The 20053-nt window shown below is 42.9% G+C and overlaps 2 protein-coding genes across 2 annotated transcripts; one reads left to right on the top strand and one right to left on the bottom strand.

The window, feature by feature from the left end:
• The first annotated feature begins 4553 nt into the window (after nucleotides 1-4553).
• Nucleotides 4554-6499, top strand: LOC6574368 (geranylgeranyl transferase type-2 subunit alpha). Its single transcript, XM_002000383.4, has 2 exons — nucleotides 4554-6241; nucleotides 6303-6499. The coding sequence occupies exon 1, from the start codon at nucleotides 4685-4687 to the stop codon at nucleotides 6230-6232; it is 1548 nt and encodes a 515-aa protein (XP_002000419.2). The 5' UTR covers nucleotides 4554-4684; the 3' UTR covers nucleotides 6233-6241; nucleotides 6303-6499.
• A 6590-nt stretch (nucleotides 6500-13089) lies between these two features.
• On the bottom strand, nucleotides 13090-15246 carry LOC6574367. The gene is made up of 2 exons (XM_002000382.4): nucleotides 15099-15246; nucleotides 13090-13520 (listed from the first exon to the last, which is right to left on the bottom strand). Exon 2 carries the CDS (start codon nucleotides 13505-13507, stop codon nucleotides 13274-13276), a length of 234 nt encoding a protein of 77 aa, XP_002000418.1. The 5' UTR covers nucleotides 13508-13520; nucleotides 15099-15246; the 3' UTR covers nucleotides 13090-13273.
• Nucleotides 15247-20053: the final 4807 nt, after the last annotated feature.

Raw genomic sequence — 20053 nt, 5'->3', positions numbered from 1 at the left:
TTTAAATATATTAAAATTAAATCTTAAATACTTGTAAATACTTACGGATTCTTAAGAAATGTAGAAAAATTCAAAATAAATATGAAAGCCTATACCTTCTGAGTAGTTGTCAGAGTTCCCTTGCTAAAATGCCTATACCTTCTGAGTATTTGTCAGGGTTCCCTTCAGGATTATAAATATGATTCATTCTAATATCTAATTCCTTCATCACATGCAGTTTCTCACACTTTAATTTATTTCAATAGTTGCCCAGCGAGTATTCAGGATTTTCGCTCTAGATAAAACGTTCACTCAAATTTCGATTGTATTTTCAAAAACAAGTATTTAAATGATAATGGTTAAATTCAATAATCCCAATTGTAATGGAAAATATGTTACGTGCTGCCATGGCAAAAGGTATTCCTTTTATTTTAATTTAATGGAAAAGGAAAATCAAATCAATGTAAAGTGAAAAATTGAAAACCGAAATGTAAATAGAAACCGAGTGAAGGGGAGTGGAACGTGTAGAGCGTTGAGCCTGGTGACATTTGCTAAACGCTTAATTGGCATTAAGCACGTAAGGATCAGGCAGTACGAAGTGGACCTTGTTTGCTGTATCCGCCAGTTGACGAGGGGTAAGAGCTGTTGTCAAAGCCAGCCAAGCGTTTGCAATTGTAATTAAGCAGAGGTAGACCGAGCCAGAGACTGAATATGAGAGACAGTCGAGCAGCAGAGGTTTAAAGTGTTCGCCAGCCAACAACAACAACAACAACAAGAGCAACAACAAAAGCAATTGTGAGTCCTTTCAGTCTGCTTCCCGTTCTAAGCTGCTGCGTATTTATTTAGGCGCTCTACGTGCCGCCAGGCAAAGCCTTTAATGCTCTGCTCAAACAAAGATGCGATTTTGAGGCGCTTACGCACGCAGCCAACCGGCTGGCTGGTTGCTGGCTGACGATGGCGGAATAAAGGACCTGGGCAGGAGATCTGGACACAGTTGGTAGAACCCACCCCTGTCACGTTGCAAGTCATCAGCAACTGCTGTTGCTGCTGCTGTTATTGTTGATATTATAGCAATTATAATAATTGCGCGCACAAATCGACAGTTACATGAAACTTTTGCTCGTCCTTGGTGCTTGGTCCTTGGCAACTGCACAGCAACAGCAGCAGCAACAGCAGCAGCAACAGCAGCAGCAACAGCAAAGGCAATGGCAACAGGAAATTGCATAAAACTAATTCAGTTCTTGTGAGCTCGTTTCCTGTCCTGTCCTTTCTCGATGTCCTGTCGTCAACAGCAGCAGCAGTAGCAGCAGTAGCAACAGCAGCAGCAGCAGCAGCAGCAGGAGCAGATTTGCATAACTTTTTCAATTTCACAACTCAAGCTGTGGCCGAGGCCGTGGCATATGTGCCAGCAGCCATAGACACGCCCACACAAGCTACACGACCGCAGCGACCCACACACACACACACACATCCAGCTCTCGCCCATCTTCAGTTACAGCCGCGTCATCTCCATCTCCATCTCCATCTCCATCGCCATCGCCATTGGCATTGGCATCAGCATCGTCATCGTGGTCGATGCGAATGTTGCTGACATCGTTGCCAGGCTGCTTCTTATTTACGTCAATTGCTTGCGCACTCTGTTCGAGTCCTGCCATGCCGCTCCTGGGACGAGGGAGGAGCGGGGAGGCGCAGAGTCCGGTGGCAATGACGGCAGCGCTGGCTGCGTCGTGGCTGCGTCTTTGGTGTCAATTCGTTGCGTGGAAAATGCTGCCACGCCGGAAAAATCACGGGCCACTTGGTGGGCTGCCATGTATAGAAGGCAAAGTTAGCTGTTATAGTTCGTTTAATTTTATTTTTATTCTCCCTTGTCTCGCCTTACCTGCTTGATGCAGATATCAGTTACGGCGGGGTCACCCGGGCGACTCTGTCACGTAATTGAACTGACAACAACACACTTGAGTCTACGTGTGGCCTAAGCCCGCTTTTAAATGCAATTGCAAAATATCTTTAACTTTTAGACTACATTTTCAGTCGAAAACAAAGCTAACCAAAAACCTGAAATATTATTGTTCACTTCATAGTAATCGCTCTCAATATTCATGGCAACTTGGAATCTGTAAGTGTGGTTATACAGACTTTATACGAGTTACAACACTCGCAGTAGGCCAAATATAGCTCAACTCACATACCAAACTTTGGCTCTGATTCAATTCATAAGTTAGAAGAGAGAATATCAAGTAATGTTTAGTATTTAGTATATATAGAACACATTATACGTATTATATATAATAATCAGCATATGTAATATATTGAGATCGCATAGTAAATAATTGAAACACCAATATACCCTCTTCACCTTGTGAACGAGAGTACAAACACAAAACTCAAACTGTAAACTCCTCAGCACGTTTATAATGGCTTGAAATATGCATTGTTAATTAATAATAACAGCTTTTGTTTATGAGATCATAAGTAAACTTCTGAAGTAAACTCCAGCTAATTTGTTTTCTTTTAATGCACATTCTGTTTTCTGAAGTTATATAAGACCATGATTAGCTGAAAAAGGAGGAGGCAAGAGATTGATCTCAGCTGATTATATTGATCAGGGCTATACATACATAAAATTATTACAGATAAATAAATGTTTTATATTTTATTAGGAAATATATATATAAATGAGTTCTTCACTTCGATTAACCACATATATATGTACATATGTAACAGTCATGTAGAATTGCAATTATAATTTCTTAATTTTCTAAAGCGTATTTGTAAGACTTAATATGATAATTAAATTTAATATAATTACATACATCCATAAATTAGTAATTTCATATTTAATAAATTTCTCTATCGATTTCCCTCCAAAATCTATTAAAATTATATGCAAATGAAAATTTATAGCCCATTAAATATGCATATGCATATCGCACAGCATGTCGCATAGCTCTTCCGTATTCCAAACTTAGTTTTGTTTGTCTTTTGTTTGGGCTGCCCTTGTGACCCGTCACTGTTCCCATCATTGTCGCTGTCACCGCTCGGGCACCTAAGTGAGGCATATCCAATCAACTTTGTCGCCTGAGCAAATGCCCCGTGAGCTCTTCAAATGCTGTTCCTGTTCCTCGACCTTCACTTTAAATCGCCTCTGTGTGTGTGTCATAAAAATGAAAACCTCGCTTCATTTCATTTTCATGGTTTTTGTTACTCCAATTACCAATGCGATTTTCAGTCGTTTTCTCTATCTCTGTCTCTTTCACTGCTACTGCCTGTCTGTCTGCCTGTCTCTCTCTCTCGCTCTCTCTCCTTTCTGTCTGTCATCAGCTTAGCCCACATAACGGGCCACGTTATGTGATATATTGCCTGAATTATGGCTTGGCGAACATTTTGCACCTAAGCTGCGGCGCTGCTTTGTTGTTATTATCCTTCGAAATGCTCGACCCACCCCCATCGTCCTGTCGCGACCTGTTACCAAGATTAACGCGACATCGGAGTGGGCTGCGAGCGGGCGCAAAAAGGACGAGCTGCAAAATCAGTCATAATATTTCAAATTTCATAAATTGATGCGTATCACATTAGACGGCAGCAGCAACAACAACAACAACAATGGCAAGGATAGCAGCTAACGGTAACGACGTTGTAGCTGGTGTCCTTGTTGCTGTTGTTGTTGTTATTGGTACTGCTGCTGCTCCTGCTCAGTGAACAACCCTCGGGAACTGGCTTTGATAAACGCGCCCAGGGGCTCATTGAATTATGTTTTCTTTTGGGTGCGAGAGGTGTGGTTGCTGCCACGCCTACATTTCAGCGCGCCTCAGCAAATATATATATATATGTACATATAAAAAAAATATATATATATACGAGAATATCCTCTTTGATTTTGCTGCACGATTGATTTTCTCGCCCGCAGCTAAGAAGACGCCATCGTCGGCAGCATTCGTGTCCTTCAATCGCACCTGCGCTTAGTCCTGCCTCGACTCAATTGCTCCCCAGACATGTGCGGGGGGTGTTACGGCCGGTTGCTGGAGCATGGCCTGGCTGTCCCATTTCATGGCCTTCGTTTATGCGACTATTTTATTTTTTATTGCCTTGCAGCCATAAAACAATAAAAAATTGTTGGTATTTGTATGGAAGTTCGATTGCTTGTGTAGCATCTCTAGCGGGAAATGCTTTTCTAATTACATTTTATGGCTTGTTCAATCAACTTTTCAAGATTTAATCTTGGGTGAAAATTACCTCAAATTCAATGCGAGAACGTTGCTCAAAATTATAAATATACAAATATTGATCTTACTATTAAATTATTATTATTATTAAATTATTATTCAATATTTTTATACGATTTGAAATCCTTCGTATATTTATTTAAAGTAAACAGAACAGTTGCTCGAATTTGGAGCGCCACCTATGTCTGCGAATCGAATAAGCAACAGAATAGATTTCATAGCAAGCAGCTTCAGATGACTCACAAATTAAACTGTTATACTGAACACGGAAAAGTTGGTAACATTTGAACATTTTACAAGCAGTGCTCTCTGTTAACAGACATTGTTTACAACTTAACAGCTTCACTTGAGCAGAAAGTTAGTAAAATGTTAAGACAGCTGATATTCCACCACTTGATTCACTTTTAGTCATTACGCGAATTTAATTTGTTTGGACCTTTTAGACTTAAAATTTGTTGTAAAATTAACTTATATTAGCCAAAATGCATGGCCGTGTCAAGGTACGTACCACAGAGGAGGAGCGCGAGCGCAAAAAGAAGGAGCAGGTGCTTAAGATGCGCGCCTATCGAGCTGCCATGACTCGCATTCAGAAAAAACGCAGCCTCGGTGAACTGGATGACGAAATGCTTGGACTAACGGTACAAATACTGCTGCGTAATCCGGATATAACGACGTTGTGGAATATACGACGCGAATGCGTGCTAAGGAAGACAGCAGAATTGCAAATGGCAATGGAGAAAGATGAGGCACGGTCGAAGCAGGAGGTGGGGAAAGAAGACGAGAGCGACAACCCAAAGGTGGTGAAAGAAGATGAGAGCGATAAGCCGAAGGTGGGAGAACAAGGCGACGGCGATAAGAAGGCAGGCGAGCAGAAGGAAGACGGTACGAAAGAGATCTTGGCGCAACAGCTCCAGTCGATCTATAAAACGGAGCTAGACCTCACCGAACAGTGCCTGATGGTCAACCCGAAGTCATACAATGGTTGGCATCACCGCTGCTGGACCTTGGAGCAGAATCCTCAGGCCGATTGGCAGCGGGAGTTGCAGCTGTGCAACAAGTACTTGAAGTACGATGAGCGTAACTTTCACACCTGGGACTACAGACGCTATGTGAGCGACAAGGCGTCGGTGCCCGCTGAGCAAGAGCTGGACTTTTGCACAGAGAAAATCAAAGTGAACTTCTCCAATTACTCCAGCTGGCATCATCGCAGCCTGCTGCTGCCCAAGCTGTATCCCAACGAGCAGCAGGATCGGCCCATGAGCGAGCACAAGCTGAAAGAGGAGCTGGAAATGGTGCTGACGGCGGCCTTCACAGATCCCAACGACAGTAGCGCCTGGTTCTATCAGCGTTGGCTGTTGGGCAGCGGAGCGCACACCGAGCAAAAAGCCACAGTGGCTGCTTTTCGCTGTTGGCCCCATAAGGCGCAGCTGTCGCTAAAGAGATCCCATCCAGAGCTGGCACAGCTCACGGTGCAGTTGATCAGCGGACAGAAAACGCTGCAGTTGCAGCCATGGACATCTGTGAACAGCGAGAAGAACCAATGGCAATGCGAGCAAGCTATAGAAATCGATCCAAGTCAAGATTATTTCCTGGATGTAGCTGGCCAACGCATGCAGCTGGCCGTGCAGCCCAGTGATCAGAGCCTTTACTATTTTGTGCCGCCGCATGCAACCTCCAGCTGCAGCAAGGAGCTGCTCGCTGAGCTGCAAACCCAGCTCCAATCCTGCCTAGACTTGCTCGAATACGAGCCGGACAGCAAGTGGACGCTGCTGACTAGTGCGCTGCTCATGCGCGCCATCGACGTCAGCAGCTATCATGAGCAGAGCTTGACGCATCTGGCCAAGCTGGAGCAGGTGGACGCACTGCGTCAGGGCTACTACCAGGACTTATCGGCACGCTGGACCATGGAAATGGCCTTGGCCAAATGGCCCACCTCATCCAGCTATCCTCAACTGTTCGAGTTGCCCACCAAAATGTCAAGGATGCCCTATGCCCAGTACTTGATTGTGGCTGACAAAATATCCAGCTGAATTTATAGTGTGAGATTTAGTTGGAGGAAATTCTGTATAATTTTTGTTAATTTTGATATTTCATTTGCAGCTCGTCTGGATGTGGATGAGCTGAATGGCTTAAGAAATATGCTTGGCTTGGACGGACATTGGTTTTAGCTACTATCCATACAATATTCCAGTTTAGCGCACGGCTTCTTTATACACGCGTTTTGTATATACTTTTTATATGATCAACGCCTCAACGCTGAACACATACATATTTAAATAAACATTTTTATACGCTAAGTGAAGCATATATATTAATATGTGTGTATTACGGGTACTCCTGCAATATGGCAATGAAGAAACTATTTTAGAGCAGCACGAAAATGAATTTCGCTGCTGGAATAATATTCAACTTAATCATGTATATATATGTATGTATATGTATGTCTATGGTCTCTCGTGAAACTTTCATCTTAATGCAATTCATCGTGACTTTCATGAGCATCAGCTGCTCACCTGGCCAAGTTTTCTGGCAGGCCCCGATGCCGAAGGAACTCTGCCTCAGCACTTTCCTTGACTAGATTTGTTGGTTTTTTGTGTGACTTCTGTTGCATAAATTATCATACAAGCGTTGTCAGTGAATGGCTTCACGCGCTCGCAGCATTGGCAGCCACATGTCATTACGTGTCACATGAACTGACAGCAACATGTGGCAAGGAATGTGAGTGTGTGTGTGTGTGTGGGTGAGTGTAGGTAAATGTGTAATAATGTGAGATGCTTTGGCATCAAGGTGTTAATGCATCCGCCACAACCTGGTCTACCCTCACCTGATGCTGGAAATTCCTAGCTAACTTTAAATACTGCTGTTGCTGTTGGTGTTGCTGCTGCTATTGTTATTGATACTCCTGCTGTAGCTGCTGCTTATTTCTTTCTTTTGCTGCTGTTGGTTTTTAAATGTGAGATTTTTCCACTGTTGCTCCTTTTGCTTCTGTTATTTCCTTGCCTGCTGCTCCTTCTTCTCGTGTTGCAAACGAGCAGCTTTAATGCACATCACGCACACAAGCGCCATCCATATCATATCCATATCAACAGCAACGTCTTGGCATTTAAATTTCCGCTGCAATCCGCACGCATCTCCATCTGCATCCAGCGCCCTCTCGACTGCATAATATGAATTGCTGGCACTGCTGGCTGCTGGCTTCTGGTTGCTGTTCGTCTCCAGTTAATGCTAATTATGCCGCATCTTGTAAATATTTTGACTTTGTGCACTTGCTGGAGCAGTGAAGCGTGACGTTGACACGTTGATGCTCATTAAATTATTTGACGCCAATTATTTGTGCAGTGGGCGTGGCCGGGCAAGCAGCATAGGCGACGAGACTTGGCAAACTCAATTAATGAGACATGGCGACATCTGTGGCGAGTAAACACAGGAAATACAGGATGCGCAGCAGATGCAATCTTGGGCACACAAATTGCATTCTGGTAGTTCATGTAGTTTGGCATATTGATTAATTGACTGATAGCAGTCGCAACTGATGGACTTTACCGGATTATGGGTGTTAGATGATACGGTATTATTATGAAGAGAAATCTACTCGCTTCCTCGCTCTCTATGAAATTTATTCTTGATTAAAGCAAACACTAGTCACAATTGAGTGAGTAACGTATTTCCTCGTTGAGTTGTTATTGCCTACATTCAGTCACACGACCTAAATATACCCTACCTTTTTTACTCACAGGCTTCAATTGAGTCACAAAGTGAAATTTTCAACAATAAGTGAAATAAATTAAAATTTAAGTGAAATTTTCAAATAGCATTCAAATTTAATTTAACTATACTTCGAATTAGATGACCATTAAATATCTCCAACCATTTAATATAGTCCTTTTTCTAAGCCTCTTGTTTCTATTGTATATTCGGCAATATTTCTAAATATATAAACCTGCTCATTTCATGAGAAATGAATCATATTTTACATTAGCTCTCTGGAATGTAGTTGTTGCACACTCACATTCACTTGACTCTTTTTTTCTACACTATTTCGAATATATTTTGGTAGATTTGATCTCTTGCAATTGATGCTATCTCTATTAATTAAAATGCCGGAAGTGTTCAGCTGGTACAACGGCAATTTCTGTTACTTTTATGACCCTAACCAATCTGAGCATATATCGCAGCGCTTCTTTGGCTGTTGCTGCTGTTGGTGTAACTGTTGTTGCCGTTGTAGCTGCCGTTGCTTTTGCCGTTGTTGTCAAAACTTTAATTGCCTTTCGTCCAAAAACTTTGCAAAACTCGGCGCAGTGCATTCTGTTAACATTTCCTGTGAGTTTTTCGGCAACGCTGCATTCCCAACACAACTTCCATCGGCCACGCCCCCTTTCACAGGCTGCGCCTGGTCGACAGCCGTTGTTCAGCTTCCAGCTGGCAAAGACTTGAACTCTGCTGCAGTCGTCCCCTTGTTTTGTATGCCCTTTTAATTGCCCATTGAAAGTTGTTCACTTGTTAAAATGAACTTTTGCCTTTGCCACCAATATAGCTGGCCCCGGCCACGTTCCTTTGCCACAAGCCTTGCCTGCCACTCGGGCAGAGCAAGTGACAAAGTTGCCAGCGAAGTGTAAGCAACAAGCAGCCTGAAAGTATGTGTTATGCAATTAGAAAGCAGGAGCCGGGACGCTTTAATCGAATCGCAGTCTATTGAATTTACTCAAGCGAGAACAACACAAAACAATTCGCAAACTTTTTACCTTAAAGCAGGTGCTTAACAAACACTTTGGTTTATGGTTTATATTTATTTTACGTTTCTACTAGGGGAAGATGGAAATTTTAGAAGAGTTGCTTGAGTAAGGTATGTATTATTGATATTGATGATATGTATTATACTTATGTCTATAACGAATGCTCAGGGATTCAATAGGAGATATATCTCATATTCCTATTATTTGACCTGTATTACAGGGTATACGCTATTTTTAATTGAATGTCATAATCGAAATCAGGAATTTTAACACCAGCAACAGTTAAGAACCGCACTTATTCCGTCTACATTAAAGGGTATACAGCTTATATACCTATATACATATATATAGTATATTCGTATGCTCCTCTGCGTATCTAGGCAACATTTGTTATACAAGAACTGTGAAACGTTAACAAACGCCTGTCTGCTTATCTAAAATTTCATCTCTTGTTTCTCGAGCTGGTTTTTAGTTTCATATTTTTGTTTATAATTTCCATCTGTCTGCGGTTGGCTTAAGCACATTTCAATCTCAACAATGGGAGCAGCTAGCTAAAAACTTTATTTCTCTCATTTTTCCCATGCATTTTCGTGTTTGTAATGTGTCTGGCATTGCTGTCTATTGTCTGTGTGTGTGAGTGTGTGTGTGTGTGTGTGTGTATGTGTGTGTGGGGGTGAGATATGGCCTGTGGGCGTTTAGACATGAATTATATTTCAGGAACTAAAAGCCGTATATAACAAACGTAGCTCTGAGTTATGAGGGCAGAGTGTCAAACGTGACAAATATATAGAGAACAAGTAAGAAGGCTCCAGTCGAGACTGCTCGACTAGGAGATACCCTAAACCCTCTAAGCTGATATTCTAATCATTCTGCACTTCTTTTATGCACACATACATACACATGCATCCACACGCACGCATAAGCCTGCGCTCTGCTAACTGCGCAGTAAGCAGCGACTGCGCTTGGGCTGCGCTGCAGTGTGGGCAATATTATGAGAATTTATTTGTTGAATAATTTCTTTTGTAGACATACGATCTTAATGAAACTTTTAGAGCGTAATCATATGGTGAATATGTGTGTACATTCCAAAGCACAAGTCTCTAGTACTTGAAATGCGTTTTTTACAAATTGGGGGCGAAGGGGGCGTGGTATCCAAAATCTGTAAATTACAAAATCTTTGTATCGATTAACTTTATATACAACGCAAATTTAAAGACTCTAGGTCTGAAAGTGTTCAAATTAGGCTAAAAAAACAAAATCAATTTTTCGATTATTCTCGATAAAAAAGTTATCGGATGATTTATCGAAAAAATAAAGCAAACTCGTACTGCGTATGGTATACACGAGTATGCATGCCAAATTTCAGCTTTCTAGCTCTTATAACTTCTGAGATCGACGCACTCATACGGACGGACGGACGGACGGACGGACGGACGGACGGACAGACGGACAGGGCTATATCGACTCAGCTCATCGCGCTGATCAAGAATATATATACTTTATGGGGTCTGCCACGCCTCCTTCTGACCGTTACATACTTTTTCACAAAACCATTATACCCTGATTTCCCATTTTCAATGGGTTCAGGGTATAAAAATGTTGCATGAATAAAACTCAGGATACGAAGTACGTAGAAATGTGGGAATTGTAAAAAGAATATAATTTTCTGTGATTATTGTATTTAACTGTATCTCGCTGTATTTCTCGGTTTCTCAGACTATCTGCCTCAATCTCTCAATTTTCACTCGTTTTCTCTATTTCCCCAATTATCTTGCAATTTCATAATCTCTTTACGTTCTCACTACCTCTATCTCTTTTCAATCCACAATTTCCTCTGGTTCTCTGATTTTCTTTCTCTCTCTCTCTCTCTCTACTTTTTTCACTCTATATCTTTTTCTATCCCTTTCCCACCCAATTACTCTTACCCTTTATCTCTTTTCCTTCTTCGCTTCCTCCCTCCTACTCTTGCGTACTCTCTCCATCTCCCTCACCCTCTCATTTTCAAATTTCCAGCATGAGCTTCAATATTCTTATGTAATATATCACATAAATTGACTGATTTCATAATTCATACGTTCCATTCGATATACGCGCATGCTGTAACAATGCCATAATAGTTAAGTGATAGCAACAATGGCGCCGCTGTACAGCCTTCAACATGCACTACTAGCACACACACACACGCACACGCACACATAAATGCGCTATAAACATTAATTTACTTGCCATTTAGTTAGATGCACAGTTAATTGAAAACAACAACAACAACAGCAACAATAAAATGAGCGTCTACACAGGGTACACCAGCCAGTGCACCATCCATTACACCGCCCCACCCCCACTCACACAGCCACCCACTTGGCCGCCAGCTTTGGTAGCAGCCAAAAGCCAAACAACTTAAATTATGCAAGAAGTGGAAAATGTAGCAACAAAAATTGCAGTGAGCATGAACTGGCCGTTGTATGCATAGCATTGGGCAGTGAGTGGACAAGGGGTATGCCCACTTGGGCGTGTCAGTTGATGGTTAAAGCGTTTCGTGATGTCAAATTTAATTGCAATTAATGTTTAGCTAAGCGGAAATGACACAGCATCTACAGTAGGAAGCAGCAAGCAGCGTGCAGCTGACACTTCCGGCAAAAGTTGAACAACAATTTTGATGCCACATGTAGCAGCAGCAGCGAAAATTCATAAGAGCTTGGACAACGCGTGTCACCTGCAGCCGTGCAACTGCAACAACAACAGTAATGGCAGCAGCAGCAGGAGCAGCAGCAGGAGTAGCAGCAGCCGTTACTTTAAACGGGCGCTATGATGAGTCTCCATTGCAGCCGGAATTCAATTACTTGTGCTCCATAAACCGATTAACTTATATAAATATTTATATCACTGCAATGCACTCCCACACACATTGGTTTGCCATGGGGCGTGGCAGGTCGATCGTGTGCCCTTGCATGTGCAAACACATTTACAGCATTTACAGCAACAGCGCCCGTCCCTTGACTGCATTGCAATAATTCCATTCAGCATTTGCATTTGTTGGCGTTTATGGTCCACTTAAGTGTTGTCATTCGCATCCCTGTATGGCCAAGGATTTAATGATAACACGCTAGGTGTCATTTACAGGCGACACGACTGTGCCACTTTGTGCATGTGTAAGCGTGTGTTTGTGTGGGTGTGGGTGTGTGCCACTGTGTGCCGAATGGCAATGTGAAGCGAAGCGAGAGACAAGCTCTGAGCTCGGTGCAAAGCTGATCGAGAATGGCTTGTTGGACTATAAATAGCAGGAGGCGTGGAGGAGCAGCAGTGTACCCCGCCCATCAATGTGTGCACAGGGTGTTTAATAATTGTGATGTCTCTCTTACTCTCTCTCTATTTTGTTTAGCCTGTGTGTTTGGTTGCGTTTATGGGCGACAGCACTTGCCAGCAGAATGGGGCTAATCTCATGGCCAGCAGTGTGGGCCAACTTGTGGCTAGCTTGGACTGATTTATTGACCGTCGTTTCGGGAGTGAAACGATTAACGCTCGCAGAAAAAAACTCAGAAGGTGATGGATATGCCGTCTTTTCTTTCGCATACACATGTACACTCACATACTCTGTTGAGCAGAACCCATGCGTAAATACCAACACATACACAAATTACGTATTGATGCATTGAGTTCAACAAAAAATTCTTGGAATACCGAAAACGGAATATCCGAAAGAACTAAACTCCTCGTCTGAGTGCGATTGATCTCGTTGAAGGTCGCACTCAGACGGTTGCTTTTGCTCCAAGAGTGAGTGAAAACAGTTATTTGCGGACTTTGAGAAACACTTAACTTTCTACAGAGTTCTTAATCGTGATTAAATAATGATAATGATAATGATAATAAAACCAGGTTGGCAAACCGAGTTAATTGGCATTATTTGAAAATTTAAAATTATTGGATGCTTCAGGGCTTGACTAGACAATGTGGCTATTGCCAGGATGCAAAAGTGAATCAAAATGAATAATTATTTATATGTATTTATCAGATAGATTTATTCATTTTCGTTAATCTAGCTATCCATGCTCCTATTTAGAAATACAGCTAATTTTATAAATGTCACCCAGTTGTAAAGAAGACAAAAGACGACAAAGGCTATCATTCTATGGAGATAAACTGATAGAAAATAAAAGTTCTAAAGAGACTTATGATAGTCAATGCCAGCAAGAATTATCTATATATTAGCATAATATTCATATAATTGATTTAAAACTTGAAATTTGAACTAGTGATAATTTAAAAATTGATTGATAGTCACATTCCATGCATCACGCAAATGATTTACAGGATGTGCCAGTCTGGCCACGTCCACGCTCCTCACAGGCCCCATCGCCGATTGTGCTTGAGCTGCAGCCTGCGGAGCTGAGTCTCCAGGGCGGCACGCGTCTCGTACAGGCGCTTCTGGTGCAGCAGCCGGCGCCTGAATGCGTCGCGTTGCAGTTGAGTTAGCTGCTGGCGCAGCAAGAGATGATTCGATTGCAGTTGTTGCAGCTGGGCGAGCACATCAACATCGTTCTGGCAGATATCCACGGCCGTTGAGTGGGCTTTCATTGGACGTCAGCGGCTGTCGAAGACACGAGTGGCTTAGCATAATTGATGCGGCTGTGAAGGCGGATGTGATGGCAGAAGTTGTGGCTAAAAGGCTGCCAAAAGTTAAGCCTAATCACTCTGCAAAAGTTTTTGTCTTGCAAATTACGTATACGCAATGAGTGGCGACCAACGTTTGGCAGCTAGAATGTTGAATGTTTTTGCTTCCGTTCGCTTTTTCTAGCTGATTGACTTAAAAATTGAGAATTTGCCAACATTCGGGCAAGTTTTTAGCTGCTGCTGCTGCTGCTGCTGCTGCTACTGCTGCTACTCCTGCTGCTGTTGCCTAATGTCTTGGCCGGTTTGCTGAGCAATATTCACTGATGCGTTCGTTAAATTTGCGTAGCTCCACCCGCCGCCCCTCAGCCCCCTCAACCTTAAGGTGGTGCAGACAAAATTGCTTTAGTGCTTCAAGCTTCAGTCAAGCAGAAAAATGTCTGCTCTACAATTTGGCCGCTATTTTCCCGTTTCTATCTATAATCCCGCTGCTGCTCTTCGATTTTCAGATATCGATTGATTGCGCATTAATTTTCTATTTAGCTTCTTTTACAGCAAAATCCCCATGCACACACACATACATATGCATTCGCTTTGTGGACATACAATTTAAGCCCGAGCTGGGCTGAGCAAAGATTACAGTTATGCAAGGCAAAGCAAATGATTGATTTTGATTGATTAAAGTCGTTAAGGCTGCACAGCCTTTGTTGCATAGCAGCTGCTTATAACTTTTATTAAACGTGTTCCATTTGCCTTGGACTAAAAACGTACACACTAACCCAAAAGAGACTAAGTAAACGGCCTAATACTGCGATGCTCCACTTTGTTGCTCTGCCCAAAAGCCACAATGGCAAAAACTGTGGCACAGGCATTCAAAGCCCAAGCCAACCCAGCCCAAACCAGCCCAGACTAAAACAATTCTAGCCAAAACCGAGGCAGCTACATGTTCTGCCTGTGAGCGCTATCGTTGCGTATACGTAATATTCGCACAGGCACAGGCACATGGCGCATGTAAATGCGTTGCAGGCTCTTCGCTTGATGTGGCTTGAATATGTTCAACTGTTCGACATGCACTGCAGCTGCTCGACTGCTCACAGCATGAGCACTGAGAGATGTATAGCTAGAAGGGTGGAGTGGGGGTTGGGGTGGAGGGGCAGGCAGCTATTAGACTTGGCCCACACAGCTAGCCAGGCGTTCATTAGCTGCCGCCTAAACGGTTTTCACGCTGCACTCAATTTATGTAGGCTTGTTTACCTACACACACACACACAGCGTAAGATGGCATTTAAGCAGCCATACATACAGAGCATTAGTGCGCATTCTGAATTGTAATTGTGGAAAGTCAAGCCAAAGTGTATTTCCACTTGCAACTAAAAACAACAGCAGCAGCTGCCTGATGAATGCAATCAGCGTTAACAAACTAATAAGAACGATGATGATTGCGCATCAGGGATAATGACAGCTGAGAGATATCACTGCACACACACACACGCAGCTGTCAGAGCGTGAGTGTAGATTGATGGCCTTAATATGCAAATGGGCACTGAATGCAGCTTACCTTTCGGCTTGAATGCAGTCGTTTAATATTAACGCAACTTGACGCTGGCTCGCGAGTCGTGCAATGAGACTTTAAAATGAACTGCGATGCTTTCTCACTCCAAATCCTGACGCTGCCTAATTGAAAATCTATGCCACTAAACTATAAGCCTGCTCTGTCTGTTCGACTGTTTGTCTGCCTGTCTGCCACATTCGCCCGCCCCTCTCTATCTCTCTCTCTCTCTCTCTCTCACACGCTTCGATTCTGTGTCTGCGTTGCCAACTTAATTATTTCAACGGCACGTCGCCGTCGAATGGCGCTTAAGCCAAAACTCACGACAGCTGCAAGAAGAGTAAATAAAGATTTAAAAAAAAAAAAAAAAAAAAAAAAAAAAAAAAAAAACGGGAAAACAAGAAATAACGGAGAAAAAGTGGTAGCAGCAGCAAGTGCAAAGCACTGGCAAGTGGAATAAACAAAAGTTTGCTGCATGCAACGACAGCGACAGCGGCAGCTGCTGCTATTGAAAATCTGCGCTGAAAGATAAAGTTGCAAGGCAAACGGATTTAACTGCAACGACGAGCACTTGCGGCGGGCAGCGCAGTGCGGGGGGGGTTGCTTGGGGTCAGATGAGTTACAATAAGGACACAGCCGGAAGACGGAGTGTGTGGGCGTAGGTCTGTCTCTGTGTCTGTGTGTGTGTGTGTGTGTGTGTGTGCCTCTATGTGTGGGGTGTGTGTGACCCCATTCAAGCAGGCACGCCCATGCATCCGGCTGTAGCTAAAGTTGCCAGCCTGTCCCTGTCTCTCTCTCACTGTCACTCTCTCTCTCTCTCTCTCTCTCTCTCTCTCTCTGTCTTTACGCTTCACAGTGCATCCAGCGGCACAATATTCACGGACATGATTCATTACCACAATTTCGCTCGAATAACTGAGGGGAATGCCTCCAACAAGTTCAAATATTGACCGAAAATATGATGGCAGTTTACCAACGACAGTCACAGGTAAGGAATGGCCAACTTTAAAGTTGGCTAATATCACTTGGGGCGTTTTACAGCCGCATGTGTTTCGCGGAACACAAAGATGGCCTAAGCCGCGGCTGCTCTCTTTCAAAATGACTTTGGCAACTTTGGCAGGCCAAAAGCAATTAATTTTTGCCAAGTTACGTACCGAAAATAACAAAATAAAAATTCAATTATATAACACGAGTAAAGGAGAAAATAAACCACACAAACGGCACAATTAACGCCTGCAACATTAATTGCGTTTTAATGTGCAGCTTGGCTGGCGCAACTCGCATTTGTAGTTGAGTGTTAGCTCGTGCAGGTCCTGCCGTAGGTTGTGTGTATGTGTGTATGTGTGTGTGTAAGTTGGCTACAACGTGACATGTCAACCGCTGGCGGCAGCGGCTCAAAAGCGTAACAAGAATTTTGCCGCGCCTGAGCAACATGACAATCGGCACACACACACACCACACACACACACACACACACACACACACACACACACACACACACACACACACACACACACACACACACACACACACACACACACACACACAGGTAAGAGCCTGTCTGAGTGCTTGAGTGCCAGCCTCAAAAGCAGCTTAACAAACATGCACACAGACAGTGTACACACAGACACACACACACACATGCACACTCGGCTCACAATGAGGACGAACGGCACGAGGAGCGACCACAGGACGAGGCCAACTATTTACATGTCGCCCTATTATGTCCGGATGCGGACACGACGAGCCCACAATCCAAGCGCACCCCCTTCCCTCCCCTCCCCTCTTGCAATTCCCAGCCCGAGCCGGAGCCTGAGCCCGGCACACAAAGCCCCATTGCCGTGTGTCTTTTGTGCTGCGTCTCTCTAACTGACGTGATTTAAATTTTTATGCCCTTTGAAATTTTCAACGTTCTGCTCATCACAGTTGCTGCTGGCTGTTGTTGATGACGTCAGCGTGCACCGCTTCCGGCACACAAATCACGTAATCTGCCCTTTGTGGGTCAAGCAGCGTGCCCACATATCTATAAACTCAAAAAGCTCAAGAGCATAAACAGTAACTCCTAAGCATCTGCAGCAGCTGCAGTTGAAGCACAACCAGAGAGAGAGAGAGAGAGAGAGAGAGAGAGAGAGAGAGAGAGAAAGACAGATAGAGAGAGAGAGATAGATAGAGAGAGAGAGAGAGAGAGAGAGAGCTACATGTATTACATGCTCAGCTCCCAACTTATCCGGACAACCCTCAAGAGACAAAAATAACATGCAACTCGTCAGAGTCAGGTAAATGTCAAGTGTTTGTCCTCGAAACTTAACAAAAGCCAGAATGGGTTGGATTATGATGTTGCAACGATTACAGAAGGGACTGACGGACAGACTGACTGACTGATTGAATGACTGGCTGCGAACAATGCAGTTGCCAGGCAGTGACTTAACATTGGAAAGTATAGTAAAATGCTGACTGATTGATTGACAGATTGGCAGACTAATTGATGGAGCTATAGTCAGAGTGCAGCCTTATCATAGTTGACCTATTGGAGTTATTTTATTAAAGTAATTGAGAGAGAGACTAAATATGGAAGCTGAGAGACTAAAGATATAAATTACTTGATTATTGATTGGTTACTTGATGGCTTGATTGATCATCATCATGTTATTGTCCTTAAATGTGCTATGAATAACTCAAATTACACTGTAAATAGCAACAGTTGGAGCTGGAGTTATGAAAAGTCAAGTTTGGCTCTCCTTATGCTCGCCCTCTCTCTCGCGTTAAACGAGTTTTGTATGTGAATCGATGAAAAGAAAAGAAAAGTAAAAAATTGAGAATTAATTTGGGAGAAAGTACTTGTGAGGAAGATCTCAAGCTGCTTATATTTTTGAACCAGTTTGAATTAGACTGGATCATTATATATAGAACATTTACGAATCCATGATGGATCTTAATGGGAGCATTGAATGCCTCATGGTCAATCATTCAATTCAATTAATTACCTATGTTGAGTATTTCTGCTTTTAGTGCTTAACTGACTGACAATTTAATTGACTTTAGTTTAATTTAGCTTTTGAAGCCGTTGCATTTTGTCAGTGAATAGAAAGTTATTGGACAAGTTGGCAAGTTCCTGCCAGAGAGTTTCGCAAATTCGTTAAATTGAATATGCCTGAACTGAACTTAACTGAACTGAATTCTGAATTCTTTTCATTGCCTGCCATTTGTTTTGCAAGTATGTGAAGTTTCGGCAACTTCCAACCGCAGACTTCCTTTGGCCGTTATTTACGAAAAATCATTTCAAAAGTTCCATTCGCAATTTAAAGAAACTCACATGACTGGCGTAAGGCATGCCACGTCATGATCATGATCAATTTCATTAAGTCAATTTCCTTATACATATGTCAATAAATTGTTTTTATTTGTGTGCAGTTTTCGTTTCATCAGCATTCATCTGGCCCATTAACGGCTGCAGCAAGCGAGTCGAGAGTTTTTAATTGCTTAATTTCCCTTTGATTTAAATGCATTTGCTTTTCGCTGACCCAAGAGGAGGAAAATCGCAGAGCTGGCAAGGAATGTGAAACCGAAGCAGAAATGGAAAATATTATGTCTCATTTGGGAGCAACTGATACCAAAGGCTCGGCTTCTCTTTCGCTTCTGTCGGCTTACAGTAATGACGATGCCATTCATAAGCCCATAAATAAGTGTAGGAGAATGTGGGCAAATGGAAGAGAGGGGAATGGGCATGGGGAATGGAACGTCTTATCGCTAGCAAGTGGACATCATTAACCTGGCGGCAAACACTGTAATTATGTTAACTGCTAATTGTGCGGGCAACCGATGGGGGCGCTGCAGGCGTGAGCGTCAGGGCGTGTCAGCCACGCATCCAATATGGTCCCTCAATGCAAAAGGAGGTCGAAAAAAGACAACAAACGCACGCAGCACGCAGCATGTGGCAGATAAGGTCGATTGGTCAAAGAGCTGGGGCAATAAAAACATTTGTGTATGCAACAGCTCCATTTAAGGGCAACACTACCAGGTGGGAGGCTATGGGTGGAGCAGGAGCAGGAGCAGGAGGAGGCGGTTGCTCGTATTGGCAATTTAAGCTGCTTGCGTATGGCCACCAAAAAATGAAAAGTTTCATTCAGTTTGCTTTTTTTTCCACGTGAATTATTCATTTCTTTTCGTTTTTAAAGATTGTGATGGCAATTTAAGTGAATTTAAAAAAAATGCGAATTTTCGACATTAACACAATCGGCCAAAGTGGCAACGGGGAAAAACTCGTTAGCCACGGCTAACGCCTTTTAATTGTGTATTTTTTGCTTTTGGTAGCCATTAAATTTGATTTTCTCGCTGGTGTTTGTTCGAATTTTGCCATTAACACATTGCTGCAGGGCCTTTGAGATGTCACTGACAGACAGCACACTCGTCAGCAAAGTCTTAGTTTGAAGGACAGTGTTCCCGTTTTGCTCCTGTCAGAGCTCGTGAATCTCCGGTGGGACAGTGGGGCAACGCGTCCTCAATGAGCCGCAACTGTGTTGGCCTGTGTAATGTTTATTTGCATGCAATTGCCGTTGTAGCGATTGCTTTCGGCCCAATATATCATTGGGGCCAACTGGAAAAACTGACAACAACAAATTCGGGTGCTGTTTATGCGGCCAGGACATGGGCGTGGCCGCACAGTGGCTGCAATAGGTAAACACATTCAACCATGTGTGTATGCAAATTGTCGTTGAGCCCCCGCCAAGTGCACGCCCATTAATAATACACAATTCTCTCATGTTGTTTACAATTCATTTATGCTAATAGATTTTGCTTCTCTTTTTTTCTGTCCTGACCTCAGCTCAGCTCGGCAGGCAAAAAAAAAAAAAAGAAAACAAAGAAAAAAATTGCCGCAGCATAAATATGCCGAAATCAAAACTAGCGCAATTTTCATATAATTAATAGCAATCGAATCGATATCCAATTTGCGTGCTTAATTTTTT

The sequence above is a fragment of the Drosophila mojavensis genome, unplaced genomic scaffold (genome assembly GCF_018153725.1).
Source record: "Drosophila mojavensis isolate 15081-1352.22 unplaced genomic scaffold, ASM1815372v1 contig_277, whole genome shotgun sequence".
Taxonomy (NCBI): domain Eukaryota; kingdom Metazoa; phylum Arthropoda; class Insecta; order Diptera; family Drosophilidae; genus Drosophila; species Drosophila mojavensis.
This window is presented reverse-complemented; position numbering and strand designations above follow the sequence as displayed.